Source organism: Centroberyx gerrardi, chromosome 23 (genome assembly GCF_048128805.1).
Source record: "Centroberyx gerrardi isolate f3 chromosome 23, fCenGer3.hap1.cur.20231027, whole genome shotgun sequence".
Taxonomy (NCBI): domain Eukaryota; kingdom Metazoa; phylum Chordata; class Actinopteri; order Beryciformes; family Berycidae; genus Centroberyx; species Centroberyx gerrardi.
The window spans coordinates 18,917,873-18,938,076 of NC_136019.1; the positions used below are offsets into that span (position 1 = coordinate 18,917,873).

At 44.9% G+C, this 20,204-nt stretch overlaps 1 protein-coding gene across 1 annotated transcript in view; it reads right to left on the reverse strand.

The window, feature by feature from the left end:
• Positions 1 to 4,849: 4,849 nt before the first annotated feature.
• The window catches only part of LOC139930358 (mitogen-activated protein kinase kinase kinase 11), a 38,874-nt gene continuing 23,519 nt past the window's right edge, over positions 4,850 to 20,204 (reverse strand). Inside the window, exons 3-10 of the mRNA XM_071923510.2 lie at positions 19,395 to 19,543; positions 17,081 to 17,256; positions 15,692 to 15,938; positions 11,781 to 11,897; positions 8,842 to 9,013; positions 8,543 to 8,655; positions 7,679 to 8,341; positions 4,850 to 5,555 (exon numbers count right to left, since the gene is read on the reverse strand). Of these exons, the coding sequence (XP_071779611.2) occupies positions 4,954 to 5,555; positions 7,679 to 8,341; positions 8,543 to 8,655; positions 8,842 to 9,013; positions 11,781 to 11,897; positions 15,692 to 15,938; positions 17,081 to 17,256; positions 19,395 to 19,543 (2,239 nt within the window). The 3' untranslated portion in view covers positions 4,850 to 4,953. The remainder of the gene's footprint in view (positions 5,556 to 7,678; positions 8,342 to 8,542; positions 8,656 to 8,841; positions 9,014 to 11,780; positions 11,898 to 15,691; positions 15,939 to 17,080; positions 17,257 to 19,394; positions 19,544 to 20,204) is intronic.

The following is a 20,204-nucleotide window of genomic DNA, read 5'->3' on the forward strand; positions in this document are numbered from 1 at the left end:
TCAGGTAATATTAGTCCTGTGCAAATAGGGCTTAAGGCGTTTACGTGACAGTTGCTATAGTTGGAGTATTGCCTGAATCAGGTTAAGATCAGATTATTAGTGTGCATGTAAACATATCCTACGGTGAACAAAGCCAAATGAAGCTTTAAGCATGAGTTTAACCCGGAAGACTGGAGCATCTTGCATTACGCGTACATTCTCACCCATGTAATTCATGTAAGCACATTCACAACGTCGACGAGTAACCTGCTTGTAATCTTTTTCCTGACAAACACCACCTCCACTCACAAGTAGCCCCCAGTGCCTTGGGGCTGCAATAATATTGGATTGAAGAGGGTCAATGCCTTGGGTTTCTCCATTGGTTCCATCTCATTTGTTTTTATTAATCTAATGCATTGACCATTTGTCTTTTATTGATTAGAGGCAATGACCTGACTCTTGAACTTTCAATAGAGATCATCAAATCATTTCTGCTTCTTGTTGTTTGCTACAAAGCCTCTGTGGGTTGAAACTGAAGTGCCAAAAGCCAGGTATCGGTCTAGTTGGCACCCGTTCGGCTCTCCTGTAGAGAATTCAGTTTCATTCTCCCTGTCAGTTTGTGCTCGGGACGCTGATTTGCAGTGACGGATGGGGCGATGCCTGGAAGAGCAGCGCGTCACAAACAACTCATCAGGAGATTCTTATTGGAGCGCCGGCTGTCAGCCCTGTCAGACGAAAGGCAGCTACCTACAACTGACAGCCAAACCAAAAATCGGAGGGCCCTGTCCACAAAAGACTTCCCAGAACGTGCCCCGCTCATTCAGACAGTTACCAAACTATAAAGGATTTTTTTTGTAATTTTGCTCCGAGTCAGATTAGGACTATGGAGCCTGAGGTAGGATTGTTTTGTACATGCATGAAAGAAGCATGAATCTGAAGTATTACAAAGTATTTCCGCGCAAAGGTGGTCTTTGAAGCAGGAAGGTTTCTAGACACAAGTTCCAAAGCTTATTACTAGGAGAAAAATAATTCCCGTCCCGTCTTTAGACAACAACTTAATCGTTTGTGAGAAGGGCAGCGACTGCTGTTGATTGTAAGTAATGTTTCATGAAGTCAATTACCAAATGTTTGCATGGCAGGTAACACTTCCAACATCAGATCTGGGGAGAATGAAAGCGCTGAGACCACAGACGGGACATGAGTGGCAGGTTGAAGTGGATTCTTGACACACACATGGAGACTCTGCGACAGAAATAATCCACCAGACTTTTCAATCATCTCAATTTCCCTCATGTATCTGGTTCCTAGCTGAGCTCTGTTGACAATAACAGCTATCCGAGCCTAATGACTATCAGAGGATAGGTCTTGTGGCTTTGTCTGTTGACACGAAGGGAGGACGCAATAACTCATGTGTTGTCAGTGCTACACGACGTCGGTGGCTGTGATCGAGAGCGGAGGAAAGGCAGGGAACACTGCTGAGAGAGACGAATTCAATATTGGACCTCTTACGTTTGCACAGAGCAAAGCAAAATCCACACTGCCCTTGTCCAACAGAGTAGAGGATGGCAGGTGGGAGTGTTGTATTGGACTGTAGGTCAATATAAAAAGGACTTGAGGACATATTGGATAAAACAGCCAAAGAGGAATTCCTGCGCTTAGGTGACCCTGTCAAATTCTAAGACCTCCACAAAAAAAAAAGAGTTTCAACACATTCGTTTCAGCACAAACCTAGAGATTTGACTGTCTTTAACTTGCACTGTGATTGTATATATATTGAATCATTTTCAGGCATTTTTGTTTGAGGTAAATGTGCATGTGTATATGAGCATTGAATATATCATATATTTTAGGCCTTTCTGGGAGAGGCAATAGGATTTGAAGTTAAGATATTTTTAGCGGAGTTCGTACGATTGTCAAACATGAAGTCTGCTTGCTTCTCCCTGTCTGCCGGTGATGAACAGACGCGTTGCCTTCTGACGCAACTTCAAACAAAATTCACTTGGTATACCTCCGTAAAATGAACACTCCTTGGTAAAAATGGACTCTGTACTAGAATAAATGTAATTTCTTCTTCCCGGGTAGAAACTTGTCCGTTATCGAATTGAATACTCTGCAGTGTCAGGACAAAACTGCCCTTAAGAAAACTTTCCAGGAAAGAAGGAAGCAAAGAGTAGGAGTAAGGGAAAACTAGAAAACTACCTCTCACTAACGGTTGTGTGTGCATCACCTGAGGCAGAAGGACATAGAGAAAGGAGAGCCTCAATGGTGAAGACTTCATCCGGTCAGCAGCTGCGTAGCCAATGGCAAGACAGAGAAAGGACAATTTCTTTGGCTTAAGAAAGGGAGGACAGCAAAACCTGTCTTGAAAGCGGTATATTGGAAGAAGAGTTTTGTCCAAACAAAAGGGCACGGCTTATATGCTAAAATCCATTGATTGAAAGTGATGTAGAACAAAGCAATTTAATACCTTGTGAGGAAGATACGGAGCGCTTTTTGTGATGTTGAGGGGAAATTAATTAGCCAAATATCTGAATAGTTTGTTAATGCACTCTGCCCTTATCACAAGGCTAATTATCACTATCAGGGCCCCCTCTGTTCGTCAGCAGGATTATTAAGCTAATCACAAAGCTTTCCCCTCTGGAGACGAGGTTTACGCTCTTCATCGGAACAAAGCTGTTATTGTCTTCCAATGACACGGCTTCAGCGCTGAACCCGATCAGTATTTGTACCTCGTAATGCGCTAATAAAGAGACGGGGCAACGGGAGGAGTTTTGCGCTATGTGTTAGTGGGTCTCTTTCAGTTGCTTCAATGCTTGACCTACACCAATTAGGTCAATGGGGAGAACCAGTTTGACTGAGATGAAAGGAAAAATCCACCCTCAGATCCTTTTACACTGTTATATATCTTCGGTCTGTGATGTTCAATGTGAGGAGTTATTTTGTGATGAAGTGTTGTAATTTACTTTTCTGGTGTGCCCACATTCCCTCAACCTGCCTCGTCTACTTCTACTTCAGCTCGTGATTTCCTACGTTTCCCAGAATGCCTTTCGACAACCCCCTGAGAACGTGCCTGAACTTGTTGCACTCAGTACGTGTAGATGGAGAGAGCACAATAGCGATAGCATAGTAAGAGTTTTTCCAGTCAAGGAAAAGAAGGCATGCCACTTACTCAAAATGCAATATGTATTTTGGCTGCGTTGCAATCTGGTCTTTTGAGGCTTCTGTCAGTGGAGAAATTGGTCTCTCTGTCTCTTCTACAATGGATTTCTCCTTGTATGATTGTTGAACGTCGGTAGAAAATGGCGAGACTAGAAAGAAGCTCTTGCTCTTTGATTCTGAGGGACTGACACCAAAACCTGAAGTTTACTGCTGATGTTTTAGCTCGCTGAAAAGGTTTCTGTTATCAAACTCCATTGTAGCTGCATTGGAAATATCTCTCTGTGACGTGATGTCGTCCACGTTTAGCCAGTTATCCACGGGAATAAGAAAAATACAGCACCAAACAACAAAGCGGATGCAAAAATGGAAGGTGCATCACCAGTGGCTGTTGTTTTTTACAGTGTTAATGGGTTTTAGGGTGGATTTTTCCTTTGATGGAAAAAGTGGGAGGGACGAGGGGTTAGGAGCCCTGCTACTCTGCTGGACTGTACAGAGGAAGTGTTCAGACCTGGGTCAAGTGCTTTAGCATTTGCAATTAATTCCAAGCGCTTGTTTTACCCTGCCCTGAGCACCAGATGGGTGGTGTTTATTAGGACAAGTAGGACAGTGCCAAATAAGTTGTCGATCACAGAAAAGTATTCTAAAGGGACTTCTCAATACTTTCTGTGATTGTCTAAACTTGCTGGCACTCGTTGCACCGTCCGACGTGGCAAACCCCACCCATCTGGCACTCCATGGTGGTAAAAACAACTTATTTGCTAATACTCTTTGTCCCAGGCCTATACACTCTTACAGTCACATTCTTTGGCACATGAGGGGAATGCACAGGGCTCCCCCCTCTTGTTTCCTGTGCTCTGTCGCCTGCCAGCCAAATGAATCAGTCCAATCCCTGGCATTTCCCCGGGAATGTGACTGGAATGTTATCTGCTTCCAAGTGGAATGCCTGGGTCATGGTTTGTCTTGGATTTCATGTGCGGCGGATAGAGTGGCCTGCTATAACCACTCAGAGTGCTTTCTCCCATAATGCAATGCTGAGATGCCATTAAAAAAAACAGCATGCTCTCCTGACAGTGAGTCTATACACATACACACACATACACACGCACAGGCACAGGCACAGGCATGCACACAAACACCGTTTTCTTCCACAGCAATGCTAAGCTGCTCTGCACATTTAAGCCAAATTCATAGCATCTTCCCTAACGCGCCAGGTTAACCGTTCAAGGAACCTTAAAGAGATATATATTAAAAACACTTCACGAAATAAGGCACTCCAATTTTCCATTGTCCTGAATGCTTTCAGAGTCTGCAGAGAGGTAGAGGCAGATAAAGCCGTGCAAGTCGCCTTATCCACCTCTGCATTGTCACAATGCTTCAAAGGTAAGGGGGAGATGAAAGCTGGAGATATGAGCAGTCTGATGGAATCTGAAGATGGGACTACTGATCTCTGATCTGCTTCTTCAGAGGGATAGAGAGGCAGAGATAGAGAGGGAGAGGGTGAGGGAGAATGAATCGGGCGCCGGATACTTGGTTTGCAGGCCGCTATCCCACAATCCAATGTACCACTAATGACCTTTCGCTGGCTTCCTGGTTTCCAAGGCAACAGGCTGGCATATAAATGGGACCGGCCATGGTTGGGGCTCCCTGGTTCCCATGGGGTAAACCCATGGGAGCTGAGTGGTGGGTGTGTGCGTTTCTTTTTCCAAAATCCTTGTTAACACGTAGGACATAGTCGTGCACACGGTCCTGGACTCCATTCCTGTAATAAAAACGGGCGTTATTAAAATCCATAGGAGAGAGTCAGCCATGCTGGGTTTAGAACCTGTCGTCTCTGAGCTGTGTGGGGGACTTGAAGGGCTTGAGCCCCAGAGTCCTGCGGGGGCGAGCCTTCTCTTTGGTGCCGTCCAGGGGCTTGCTGCAGGCCGCCCAGCCCAGGTCGATGAGGGGCGAGTCGGCCGGGTTGAGGGGCGCCACGCGGAACGTGGGCAGCGTGGGCGAGCCGTTGGTGGAGCACGGCGCGGAGCGGGAGGTGGGGAAGGGCGCCGAGAAGGGGTCGAAGGGCGAGGCGGCGTCCAGGGCGCCCGAGGGGTCGGCTCTGAGCGCGAAGGGGTCGCAGTCCGGCGAGGGGAACGGGTCACAGTTGGTGAAGGGGTTGGTCGGGGAGGGCTGGTAGCCCAGGGGGTGGCAGTCTGAGCGACGGGGGCTGCGGCCGCCGCCCGAGCTCCCGCCCCCGGCCGAGATGAAGCTCCAGGGGTCGATGCGGGGCCGGATGGGGGAGGGGCGAGGCCGGGGGATGACGTTGACTTCCAGGCGGCGGGTTTTGGGGCTCCAGAGGCGAGGGTCCGGGTAGAGGGAGAAGGGCGCTGAAGGCTTGTCATCCGAGTCCAGTGTGTCTTGGCACAAAGGAAGGTCCAGGACTGGAAAGAAAAGAAAGAGAAAACATTAAACAAAGATATTCAACATATAGAACGTCTTCATTATCCCGTCATTCCCTTCCCTGCTTAAAAAGGCTAATCTGCCATTTATTCTCTGCTACTGTAAACTGCTGTTATGTTGCCCTGGTGCTCTTGTATGCACTCACATATCTGCATGTGTACACACACACGTACACACACACACACATCGACAAGCTCTGGCCTCCAATCTTAAAATGTATGAGCTTTGTTTGTTCCCTCATGTTATTAATCTTATTTTATGTAATCTTGTATTTATGTCCTTTGTTGCTCTGTAAAGACTCTTTTACCGAAAGTGCTTTATAAATAAATTTAACCTGACTTGATTATTATCACTGTTATGTGGAGTACTTAAGTGCAGAAGACATATATGGCTATACAACTACATTGATCCAAACAGAAACATGGAATCTGGGTATACATTTCTGTTGCCAAATACATGAAATAATCAACAGCAAAGAAAGTTGGTGCAATTAGTCTAAATTAGGCATAACAAAGAGGTGCCTAGCTATTTGACAGTATTGTAACAGCGGCAAACAGCAAGTGTAAATTAGCGATGACAAGAACATTAAACTTGGAATAAAATTAGCTTGAATGAACATTTGCCATTTCCAACTGTGAAGTGTCTGCCAAATGGCATTATTTACATCAGTGGCAACTCTCCGAGACTGCTAAACTATTCAGCTGACAAGAAAGAGCAATCAGGAGTCACACGAGAGCAGACGAGAACGTCAGTATAGGAATCCTCCTGAATTCATCTCCCTTTCAAGCGCGCAGTCACCGCCAGCAACCTTGTGGCAGCCTGTCTATGCATCTGAGCCTGAGTCATTACAGTCAATAAACATAATAAGATGTTTAGCTAAAACACTCGCTGTTTAATTATGTGTGGCTTTTTGCTCCTGCGTGCCTGATGTAATGAGCGCATGCGGTTTGTGAGATTACGGTTGTTAGCGGCGGAACAGGCGAGGCATGTCTGCTTAGTACCTGGGGGCAGAACTATAAGAACGTCTCTGTGGAGAATCCAAGGCTTTGTGAGTCAAACGGACCAGATATAGAGTGTGAAATGTAACCAGAGGGCACTCTTAAAGCCCTCTTAAAGCCCACTCGCTCTTAAAACACCCAATATCCACTCCACCGTCATTACCGACACTAAACTGTGTCATTTGCTTCTAAGAAATGCATATTATGACGTGGGCGTTCAGCGCTTTGATAAAGACACGCGTACATGGGTACATGAGAGAGTACATGAGACGTGTGTGTGTTTGTAGATAACGGCTGTCGAGGTAGGACACTGACATGAATTTAAACAAAAGTCTAAATATGCCTCATAAGGATTGAAAATTTATTTTCCTAACCCTTCCACAGATGTAATTATGAAGGGGAAAAAAAGGCTGCTAATTCCTCTTTATACATATTTTATCTGCATCGGGATTTCAATGCTAGGCGCAAAGGAGGCCTATGAGATTACGTGTGCCATTGTGAAGTGTTCTTCACACCATGGCATACACTTGGACATCCATATGAAACTTTGCAATATTCTGGGGTGTAAATTCACACAAGAACCAACTGAGGAAGTGGTCAGAGAGGAATTGTGGTCATGCATTATTATTGAAATGATTAGTTCCTATGTGTGCTCAGCTGTGCTACCTGATGCTTTCTACTCATCTTCAACTTTGCAATAAAAGAAAATTCTGACTTGCAAGAGAAATACAACACGAGATTGGACGCTAACTTTGCTTAATGGTATTAGCACTGAAGTACGGGAGGACCAGCTGTTACCTGCGATATGCAAATACCTTTGATGTAAATGAAAAGGCTTGTACGGCACTGAAGCCTCCCTTGTGCCAGCGAGATCTTGCTCAAAAGGCAATAATTCTGCATGAACTGCGAGGGAACATTGTCATGCTGATGAAGTAAATTTTGCAAGGAAAAGAGGTGATCGGATTTAAATGTGGCTACTGATAACGCATTTTTATGCTCCGTGTTGGGGAGATGCAGATTAATCGTGTCGATAAATGAAATCATGGATCCAACCTGGATGCGGGACACCGTGTTCGTGTGGGGTGTGAATGGGGATTCAGACCGACCTAGCTGAGAAGCGTGCAGGCCTTGGCTGGACCTCCTCCTCCTGTCGGCTCCGTGGTCCCAGGCCTCGCAGCCAAGCTCCCCGTTGGTGGGATGGGAGGTGGGGGCCCACTCCCCCGGAATGGCCCTGCCTTGACTCTGGGGCGTCCTGGCGCTCTGGGGACTCTGCGGCGTCTGCGGCGTCTGCGGCGTCTGCGGCGTCTGCGGCGTCTGCGGCGTCCGGTGGCCGCTCCTCTCGCGGGGGTTTGGCGGAGGCGGCGTCAGCGGCAAGGGCCTCACCGTCGGGTGCTGCAGGACTAAATCCAAGAGCGGTCTAGGGAGCGGCTCCGAGGTGGAGAAGGTGATGAGATCATCCACTACCGGGGGGTCCGAGGCGAGGGGCTTGGGGGACGCGATCTCCGGTTCGGAGGGGGTGCGGTAATGGTCCTCCAGGGAGGGAGGGTTAGTTCGAGGGGGCACCCTGGGGGGGACGTCCAGGCAGCGACCCAATCCTACGGACGCCAGGAGGGAGCCGCCGCCCAGCAGGGCCCGGTGGGTGCTCTTGATCAGGCCGCCCAGGGAACCCCTCTCCGGCCTGGGGGAGCCAGCCGGGGAGGAACCCCCTTCCTCGCTGCCCGAGTCTCCCTGAGGTAGAGGCAGCCGCAGGCTCTCCTTCACTGTGGAGCCTGCAGAGAGAAGAAAGTGTTTTCATGAGTTTTGAAAAGAGAGAAAGAGAGAGACAGAGAGACAGAAAAGGAATGCTCAACGCATTTATTATTCATCTAGCGTCTATTTATAATTCACACGCATGCCAGCGTAAATTATAAGAGTGGCTAATGGAAGATATGTGGCTGGTGGTCGGGCTGGTGATGGAGGGCACTGGCTACCGTTCTGGGCAGGGAGAGCGCTTGGTGTGGAGGGTCTGTACTCCTCAAAGTCGTCCTTGGATTCTCCGTTCTCATTGCTGTCCAACTCCAGGAGCTTGGCTCTCATTGACAGACTGAAAGCAACACAGAAAATTCAATAACTGATGCATGCTGGGAGTTAAATTCCCAAATGGGATTACAGAACACAATTATGAAGAATATTATCTTATTATATTATATAAGTTTTTTAAAAAATGATGGTAATGAGTGATTCCAAGGTTGATCAAAAACGGAGGTTTGGCTGGCTGTCGGCCCCCTACCTGCTTTCCTGCGGGCTAAGGCGCAGGACTTTGGGGCTCTTGGGGCTTTTAGGGCTCTGGGGCCTCCAGTGGGGGCCCAACCTCAGGTCTCCATTGGCCTGCTTAAGGGTGGGGGTGTCCAGGGGCCACACTGAGCTCAGACCAAACGTCCTGCTGTTGTCACTAGGACTGACTGTAGAGAGAGAGGGAGAGAAACAGAAAGAAATACAGAGAGTGAGATTAATATCAGCTGGCACATCATTAAGATGCACACTGCCTAGCTGTATTCTAATGAGGCGAGTATTTTAAAAAGGGCAGCTTTCACTAAAAAATCAACACAATGACCCTCAATTGATTCTCTGCTACAGCCAAATTTCATGAAACTTCAATAGGCTGCAACTCCTCAGACGTTTTTTTTTCCTGCATAGTTTAAGTTCCAATTTGTTTTGGAACAGCGTTAAGATTTCCTCGCCGTGCGGATACGGCTCCAGTCTGGAAGGTAACCTCCAGGCTAAACCCAAGACGCTTCACAGAGCAGAAACGTGTGGGAGGAAGGAACCAAAGTCGCCGGGGAAAAGACGAGACGAGAGCGCCGAGTTCTAATAGAAGCCGGGATTTCACCTGCCAATGACACGCTTCGCCTGAGCTTTTGCACCCCCCTCTATCATGTGAACGGCATGTGAACGCTGTGCAACTACACAAGGTGTGAATAAAGTTGTCGAAACAACTTGCAACATGATCAAACCCTTTAATACCCCTTATGGGAAGTTCTTGAAACAATACATGTATTGTTAATATACTGCATGTTCATGTTTTTTTCCCTGCGTTCAGGCAGTGGCATCGTACTTCCAGCGCTTCATTCATTTCATTTCATTTCAGTTTGGGCATTTGGAGAAAAATGTTCTCTGAACAGGTATGTGACATTATTTTCTTTGCTCTCTACTACACTGAAGGCTATTGCACACAGCCCCACCACCCTCTCCAGCACAAGGTTTTCAAAGCAGGAACAGAAGCGGGGCGATGCAACGTCGATGAGGGTGCAATTTCATCAATCGCCGACTGCAGCTAAAAAGCAACAACGTCTCCCCTGCACTTTGCGCTATGAATAACGCTTTGACACATTTTTCTGTTGCAATCTGTCATCTGTCATGCCATAATGATTTCTATATCTTGGTGGTTTCTAACATTTTGCATGTTTCACATGTTGCCCATCTAATTGCCCCATGTAGGATTAGTAATGTTCCATTGAATCCAGTCAGCAACGGTAGAATCCCACTGCTGGAAAATTACCCCTGCTGTAAGGAAGGAAGTAAAGGAAAAGTGTAGGAAAAAAACTGATGAATTAACAGATATATGATATGAAGATCTAAATTAGAGATTTCTACACCTCAGATACTGGAACTGATGCTAAGAAGAAGACTAGGAGAGAACCACATGCAGCAAACAACATTAATCCTACCCCAACAGCTACAAAAAAATTATAATAATAAGGGCAACAACATCCTAAAGCGGCCACTGCATGTAATACAGCCAGCCTGCTGAGATGCTAAAAATGCATGCTAAAGCAAGATGGTCCCAGAATTTAGTTAGTCAGCTGTTCCCAAAGTGGGGTCAGGGGACCTCCAGGGGTCCTGGAGGGGATTCCAGGTGGTCCCCAACAAAATGAGGGATAGTTAAATGTATCTGTTATGTAACTCAGCAGAAGTTGGGACAATGACAGAATATATAAGGATGACTATTCTGATTATTCTGTAGGTTTCAATTTCCCCTCCCGACCTCCAGTATAGACCGTCATGCAATTCTATACTAAATCAATCATACGTTAACAACAAAAGTCTACCCAGATGGGGTTCCTTGGGGTAAAAAAAAAAAAAAAATTCTGTGGTCTGGTGCGAATCAATTTGGCAGCTCTCGACTTGAATAAATTCAGGAAGCCCCTGCAATAAGTCACTGCACGCTACTGTGAGGGCAAGAATAAATATCCACTAAACACATTTTAATGACAGACACACTCAGGGCTTGGTAATTGCCATTAAGGAGAGTCATTAGCCATGTGAGAGAAATCCAGCCCTCTATTTAATGAATAAATGAAGCCGGCAGATGTTTTGGATTTGCTAACCACTTTTACAGATAAATGTTTCACCACAATTTGCGCTTTTATGTCAACCCCCGGCGGTAATTGTTTGGAAAAATCCCTTTCGCTGCCTGTTGCCACACCACAAATTTCCTTTTGGGTCTTGTAAGAGCCCTGTGATCTACTGGCTAGAATTTCCCTCTGAAGGGAAACGATCTCTGGGCGTTCGTCTGAGAGGCTGACAAGCAGAAGAGCATTGTAAATCACCGCCGCTGCTGCAACCCCTCTCGCCCCCTTCTCCTGGAGCGATGAATTTCTCCTCCGCTTATTTTTAATTCAGTAAACCGCACTGTAGCCACTACATGCATATAAAAAAAACAAAACGGTGGTGTCTGGCTGCCTGAAAGCGCGGCTCGATGGCTCCCCTCGCTGCGGCGAGCAAGTAACTGCAGCTGGTGGGAGGGGGGAGGGGGGGGGGGGGGCACTGCAATGCAAAACAAGCCGCTGAGAAGTGCTGAGCCGCTGAGAGGAAGTCAGATAATATTTGGACTGGAACAGACTATTGTTGGGAAAGGGTGTGTGTGAGAGAGAGAGCAGTAAGCCAGAGAGAGAGAGGGAGAGAGAGAGAGAGTGGGAGAGAGAGGGGGCCCGTAGGGAAACAGGGGAAGACAAAAAGAAGAGTGGGTGGATGAGAGCAGATGAAAAGAGAGAATTTGGAGACTGAGAAATGTGATGTTGCAACAGTGGATAAGGAGAGTCTGTGTGTGTGTGTGTGTGTGCTTGTACATATACGTTCTTTGATTTTCTGAATGTCTGCGTCTGAGAGCATGCATGCACGTGTGTATCCGTGTACCTACATGTTGTGTGTGTGTGTGCGTGCACTCACGTTGGATTGCTCGGAAGCGTGGGCCAAAAGAGGGCGAGGAGCCCGAACCCAAATCTGGAGAGTTCCGCCTCTTCTCCAGGCCCGGAGATGCCTGCACCGTAATCTTATGGATGAAATCTGCAACACACACACACACACAAGACAGACGTTAGACCAACCAGATGGCAGACGTGAACCAGAATACAGACTGGAATAACACACTGAGACAGGAAAGTTTTACTTGTTCACTTTCCCTACCCGCATTTTCCCTGCTGGTCTTGCTGGTCTTGGGATTTGAACTGGCAACCCTGTAGTCACAAACCCGCTTCTCTACCCTACTGCTGCACCATAACTACTAAGACAACCTGTGTTTTGGTGGCAGGTTTATTTTCCCGGACCCGGAGGAAGCCATTTTGGATGTCATTGATTGTATTTATTGTTGACTATGCAAGCAATCCCTGTAACCTTGAAGAAAGCCATCGCAGCTGAAACGCGTACATTGTTTTTTTTAAATGAAAGCTTAGTCAACTGTTCTCCATGAAGAGCTGAACTACTTCATTCCTTTGGTTTGTTTTGATTCATGCACCTTGGAGGAACTGCAAGGTTGCAACACATTTTTTATTTTCATGCTTTCTTTGAAATACGCTGAACCTTCGGGGTTGTGGAAATTCAATGTAATACTTCATTGATCCCTGTAGAGGAATTCTCTTTTATCTTGTCCCCTCCACCGGGGGAGCAAAGCGGAGGATCAGCTACAAAACAGCATCCCACAGGTGGAGATTCAGTGCCTTGCTCAAGAGCACTTCATCAGGGCAGATGCTTGCCAGGCTTGAACCCAGGATGTCCGACTGAAGGACAGTCTGTCAAGTGACATAACACATCCTCTGGCCGCCATGTTGGAGGTCCTCAGCTCTTGGTCAACAGTGGCTGTTTCTATGCTGTTTTTGAGTGGGAACTGATCATTTCATCACTGATCAATCTGACCAATTTTGTGTTTACATAATGTCAGCTTGTTAGCTAGCTAACCATAGTAGGCTATCTGGTTAGCTAATCATCATTGTTGTCAGTTGTTGTAAACACATCTGATTTGCACAGTAGCTAATATTTAGTATAAGTGGCTAGTAGTTGCATGTTAACATTAACATTGGTTGCTTTGCAAAATTAGCCTACTGGCTAATTTACCTGAACAAAGCAAACAAACTGCTGAACAAACAATTGAAAAAACTGTTAGCTAGCTAGCTGAGCTGACTCTTCTCAAGCTAAAACTCAGGGTGTTTTGGAGTAGAGACTAGGGCTAAACCATTTACTGTGTCACAGTAACCTACATTTGAAAACAAATTTAACTCATCAGACTACAGGCTTTTTTTTTTAATTGACCTACGCTCACACCACAACTATCTTGTTTAGGTATCTCTCCTTTCCCAGCCCATTTGTTATATATTTAGACATTATTTGAACACAGCCAGTCCTCCAACTGACCTCCATGATGGCAGCAAACATGGTTACTGGGAGATTTGTGACACAACTGCAAAGCCTCTATCGGTTGAGAACACAGAGATTTGAGCTCAGCCAGGGTGAAGGGCAGAGGAAGAATACAAATCATTTGCTTTTGTTCATATCTATTTCTACAGTACAGGCTATGACATAGCATAATATAGAATACATATGAGTTACTCCACAGGGTCCAAAGTACAAAGGAAACACAGGATGAGAAGGATAAACAAAAAAAGGAAAAGAAAATAATAACAGAGGAAGAGAGGAGGGTGAAACGGGGAGGGAGTAAGGCAGATATAGTAAGAGAGAGGGATGAAAAAGACAAAAATACAGCATTTGAGAGAGGAGAGAGCTAGAGGGTAAAGGAGAGAGAAAGAGAGAGAGGGAAAGGGGGTCAAGAGAAACAGAGAGAGAGATGGGGGTGAGACAGAGGTAGAGAGAGGGAGAGATAGAGAAGGTGAAAAAGAGTGATAGAGAAAAAGAGGGAAAAGGAGAGCGGTGAAGGGAGAGAGAGCGAGAGAGAATGAAAGAATGAAAGGCAGCCAGCAGTGTGTCTATGGACAGGAAGCGTCGAGGCGTGGTTGGCTCGCTCTCCCCTCTCATCAACCCCCCCCACCACATCACCGCCCTGCTGCTGCTGGGAAAGGCCTGACCACAGTGCGCGCGCACACACACACACACACACACGCACACACACACACGGTGCATTTACGCATGCTTGCTCAGCCCAAAATACACTCACACACGCATACACTTCCATTGAAACACACTGGTAGCTTGGATATGGACAGTAGCAGGCTGTGTGTGTTTGTGATTATCTACATAGGAAACAGAAACCGGCTCTGTAGGTAAAAAAGGTAAAATATGAGATTGAGTGTTGGACAGTGCAGCCGAAGCAAAATGCCACACAGTGGTAATAATAATAATAATAATAATGATAATACATTATTTGTATAGCACTTTTCTAGATACTCAAAGACGCTTTACATAGTAAACAACAAAACACATAACAGACAATATCAATGAATAAGACAGAGAATAGAACATATCAAGTAGGTAGCAGTAGCAGTAGCAGTAGTAGTAGTAGAAGCAGTAGTAGTAGTATCAGTAGTAGCAGCAGTAGCAGTAGTAGTAGCAATAGTAGTAGTAGTAGTGGTAGTAATAGCAGTACTAGTAGTAGTAGTAGCAGTAGTAGTAGTAGCAGTAGCAGTAGCAGTAGTAGTGGCAGTAGTAGTAGTAGTGATAGTAGTAGTAGTAGTAGTATTAGTAGTAGAAACAGTAGTAGTAGTAGTGATAGTAGTAGTAGTAGCAGTAGCAGTAGTAGTAGCAGTAGCAATAGCAGTAGTAGTGGCAGTAGTAGTAGCAGTGATAGTAGTAGTAGTAGTAGTAGTAGTAGTGGTAGTAGTAGTGGTAGTAGTAGTAGTAGTAGTAGTAGTCTTACTGCTGTTTCAGAGGCTTTTCCACCCTGACAGTGTGGGGGCATGACAACAGTCAAATTCAAAGATATTGAATATCGGCATAAAATATTGTCTATCGGCAGCTTCAATTCAAAAATATTGGTATCATCCTTCAAAAACCCCATATTGGTCAAACCCTAATAGCAACCCACGCAAAGCCTAGCTGCAAAATGACACCATCACAACAGTCTCTCCCTCACTTCCTCTTCTCTGCTCTCTTGTATCTTTTGGTGATTGTTTTGTTGTTTTTGTTGTTTGCGTTGTTCTTTGGGGACTGAGCCAGTAACGGCCTTTGAAATCTGTTTTCTCGTCTCAGTCAACAACAATCCAGAGACAATCCAGTTGATAGTTTCGACAAAACAAACTTGAAATATGAAATATGAGCCCAATTTTTGGTACTGAAATAACATGAAAATGAAACCAATTGTACACCTATGAGAATACAGGCCTGTCTCACCGGAAAAAAACAACAGCACATCAAGAAACTGAAACACTTTTAAGACTTCTAAAGCTGAATTGAAGACTGTCATATCTAACTGTATTCAAGACCTTTCAACACCTTTAGTTGAGATAATCCTATTGTCTTAATGGGTGGCAGTTATGGCCTAGTGGTTAGAGAGGTCATCCCCCAATCAGAGGGCTGGGTTTGATCCCCCTTAAGACTTTTTCCAAGACTTGCAGACAACCTGTTAATGCCACAAGTCAATGAAGTCAGAGCTCAAACACACACACACCTCTTTGGGCATGAAGATCTGGACATTCTTGCCCTTCAACTTGTGCTTTTTGACAAACCAAAAACCCCCAAAACGTAACATTTTTAAGACTTCAAATTGAATTTAAGGCTTAACATTCTATATTCAAGACTTTTAAGGCCTTGAGTTTAGATTATAGAGTTTAAGACATTTTAAGACTTTTTCAAGACCTTCAGATACCCTGTTAATGCCAGAAGTAAATGGACCCACAGTTCAAACACACACACACCTTGGGGCATGCTGATCTTCTCGCCATTCTTGCTCTTCAGCTTGTGCTTCTTGAAGGTGCCCTTCCTCTTCTTGACGTTGGGCTTCTCCTGGTTCTGGTTCATGTGGAGGATGAGGAGGCTGAGTTCGCGCTCAAAGACGTCCTGCTCCCACTGGGCCAGCTGCTGCTCGCGCTGCCGGAGGAACTCCTCGTGGGACTTCTGCTCCAGCGCCGCTCGCTTCAGCTCTTCCTCGCGGCACCGCAGCTCCTGGGGGAAGGAAGGAGGACGGTGAATAAGAGGAGGGTGATGAAGTACGTAAGTCGTCCTGTGTAAACTGGACTGCTTAAGATCAGTGGTTTCCAATCATGCGCCATCGAGGCTCAATAGTCTGGAGGTTTTCATTCTAACCTCGTCTCCGGTGAAATGAGCTGCTGCAGAGTTTGGTTGCAATGAAAACCTGCAGATTCTTGGGCCTCGATGGCAGATGACTCAGAACTGCTTTTTTAGTTTAGTTAGATTTCACACATGCGGCCTGAGAGGAGGAAAAAGTAAAGAGCATTCACTCTGCCCCTATTTCCACAAACGTCAGGGTGAACTACGACGGACCAAAGTCTGCTCTCAGTCTACTAGCATTAATGGAAAAGTCACTAGATATGGACTACTGTTGCAGACATGTTCCATGAAAAACATCAAAGGTTTATTTGGACCAAATGACACCAAAGCACAAAGTACTGTTAACATCCAAAGCTAAAATTAATGTTCTTGTCATTTTTGCTCATCTTTGGGAAGATAACTTTTGTTCTAGGACAATACCAGATTGTTCGATATAGTAAATGGAGGCAAAGATGGTGATATGCTTATTTAGTGGATGATCGTGGATGTGGCACCTGGTGAATTTTGTGTATTTATATGAATGGCAAAATGGATGGCTGAACGGATGGATTAACTGATGTATGGATAGATGTTTCCTACCGTCCTCCTAATGTATAATTCCATGCCTTTTTCATGACTTTCCATAAATAAGTCGGAGCGCTTCCATGACCTAGAAATTTTATTCCTACCTAGTTTGTTAATGTTGTTTTTCAGCTTAGAATATCTGTAAGGAGGTAAAATAGTCTGGTTACCACTACAGTTGGCTGAGAACCCCCATCTAATGTAATGAACGTGTGAAACAAGTTGTAAAATACATTCTGGTATATTTCAGTAAAGTGCAAAATTCCCCGATATTCCTTGACTTCCCCAGAGAATTCATCTAATTCCCTGACTTTCCCTGTCTGGGATACATGTCGCGAAATTCAATGATATTCCAGAAATTTCATGACCAGTGGGAACCCTGAAGATAGATGGATGGTCAAACAGAGATATACAATACGGCTAAATAACCAAAGAGAGGGACTTCTTCTTCTTACCTTCTCTTTCGCCCGGAGCTCGTCGAACATGCCCTGGATCTCCAGCTTCCAGTCCTCCTGGAGGGAGTGGAAGGAGTCCTGCGGCATCTCCTCCTTCACCTGCCGCTCCAGGGCCGTCAGCTGGGCCAGGATGGAGCCAAAGTTGGGCCTGTGGTGGGGGTCTTGGTCCCAGCACTCTGTCACCACACACACACACACACACACACACACACACAGTTACAGACCAGAGACCACGTTGTAGCTGCATGACTGACATCACATGAACACAGAAAACTACTAGAAATAAGGAAGTTGTGGGGAAAAGCAGAGGAAAATAGGAATTGAGGAGTTGTGTGTCCTGAAACAAACAAAAAACATCTAATATACGTCTACATATGTTTGTATGACTATGCTTTAATTGCTAAAAATGTCAGTGTTAACAAGTCATTTAGTCTGGTTTTAGAGTTTTAAAATCTTAGTTCCCTTAAAACGAGTGAAAAAATTCTGCCAATGAATTATGTGATTAATTCACTTGTTTCCAGTGCAGTTTCACTTATTTTGAGTTTTCTTGAATTGATATCTTGAAACAAGGAAGATCACTCCACCAGTATCAAGATAACATAACTTGATTGAAGAAAATTCTTCTTCATCTTCCCCACTGGAAGATTTTTTCACCCGTTTTAAGAAAAATCAAATTTTAAGACTCAATACTAGACTAAACAACTTATTGAGATTAATGTTTTTGCAGCAGGCTGAATCAATATCCTGCAATGCCTGTAATTTTTACTTACACATATTTCACTGCACTTGTGCACTTGTCTGAGCACAATCTTGCATCAAGCTGATCAGCTATTCAAAGTGGTACGCTTAATTAACCTGGTATGGGGTGTTTTGCATAATTCGCTAAAACACTTTCAGGCATTACACGCAGATCAAAAACCAATCCGATAATTAATTAATCCTCTGAGGTTGCTACCGGTGGTTTTTCTACACTGATCCCTTGTTTAAATACAACCGTGAAAGACAAGTTGACATAGATGCACGAGGAGAGGTGAGGCTACGCGGAAAAAAACTGTCTACTTTTGCATATTTGTGTCTATATTGTCAAGAGCCTGGAAAAAAATAAGAATGGAATAACCTAAAACGAGCATGAATAGGTGCAAACATGTTGCACAAGGTGACTCTGGCGCATAACACTTCCCCTCTGCAGCCACGTCATTTAACAACATAGAGGAATTTTTTCTCCATTTCAACCCAGCTTTGGGGAAATGGAACGAGAGGCTGCCAGTGACATGAATCTGATGGCACGCAAGAGCACTCTCGCACCAGTGACACACACTCTCTCTCTCTCTGGAACTCACACACTCTTACGCTCTCTCTTTATTCACATGCCATTTGGTGGACACTTCCACTACCCCAGTCGCCTTACGTGCATGCATTTTTAACATGGGAGGCCCCAGTGGGAATAATACCACTAACCCTGGCACATTCCATATTCGAAACTTACTCTCTCTCTCGCTCTCTCTCGCTCACACATATAGTGGATATCAAATGTCTGCACTCTCTTTCCAATGTTCTAGTATTTATCGCCTTGAGGCCTGAAATGAAAACCCATTACATCACTTTTTTTCACTCACTTGAAGATAGTAACCACCAAAATTAAGCTGAAAAACAAGGCGACTCATTTCTGGCAATGCGTTAAAAATGGAAAACTGAAACATCTCGGTTGCGTAAGTGTGCACACTCATTATTGGGGGGTTGTAACCATTTAAAAGGATGCATCAAATTTTTAGGAGACTGTCTCTGCTAGTTTAGAACGGTACCTTATTTTTGCACCATATTTCGTATAATTTTTACCAAAGCTTTTTACTTAGGTGCAGATTACTTACCATTTACCTTTGGAGTTGCTACAAATTCTCATTTAAGTGTTAGCATGGAACCTACTATCATTCAACATGCTAAAGTGCTAGCATGGAACCTACTATCACTCAACACAGTGTATGCTAAAGTGTTAGCATGCAGGCTGCTATCACTCAACACGATGTATGCTAAAGTGTTAGCACGGGGCACCAAAGCCAAACATCTACTGGGGACACATGTATGACTTGGTGTTTATGTTCTTATCACTTAACAGGTTGAACAATGAGCCAATCTCCCAAAAACGTGTATTTCTTTAAGATTTAACTAATCACATTGCAAAGCATGCACAAAGCTAATCTGCCTGCGCCTGAAGTCAAGTGAAGTAATTCTAATTAGATCAACAGAAACTCGAAAATTTGAAAGGGTGTGTAGACATTTGATATCCACACCACCCACACACACACGTCTGTCCCACCTGACATGAGCTGGGCGAAGGGTTCGGGGCATGTGGAAGGGATGGGCAGGGTGAGTTTGTTGACAGCGACTCCGTAGGCGACGGCCAGTCCATCGATCCCTCTGTAGGGCGCCTCTCCTGTTAGCAGCTCCCATAGCAGAACACCATAGCTGGGGGAAAAGCCACAGACAACCAAGCAAATGTTGGTACATATACTGTATGTATGATACATGGTGTAAAACGTCATGTCGTGTTGGTGCAGTTTTTCTGGGGTGTAAGTGATAAAAATAATGTGAGGAGTTTCATACCAAAATGAGATATCCACTATTTGATATATAAATGACACCTGCTTGCACAAAATTCAAATAAATGATGGTGCTTTTTAAAGGATAGCAGGTTTCTTAAGTCCTTGGTTGACTGAATGATTGGCAGCACAACATTAAAGCAAATGATGGTACTTTTTAAAGTCCTTTTAAGTCCTTGGATGACAAAAATGATACCACTTCAACAGATTGAATGATGAACTTCAAGTAATTTTTTTATTTTCTAAAATGGATTATACAGTATGCAGCAGTTAAGAATACAACTCTTCTTGTTCTTTCACGTTAAAGTGCTTAGCGGAGCACATTACACTTTACGCTACATGCATTATGATGACACCGAGTGCAAAGAATCAAGGCACACTCGTGCAATGCCAAAAATAACGCTTGATCACACATGTGCTTGCAAAGCAATGTGAACTCACGCATGCAGATGAAGAACCTCCGCGCACACACACACATGCACACACACACACAGGGCTGTGGAGCCACTAAAGACACAATGGGAGCA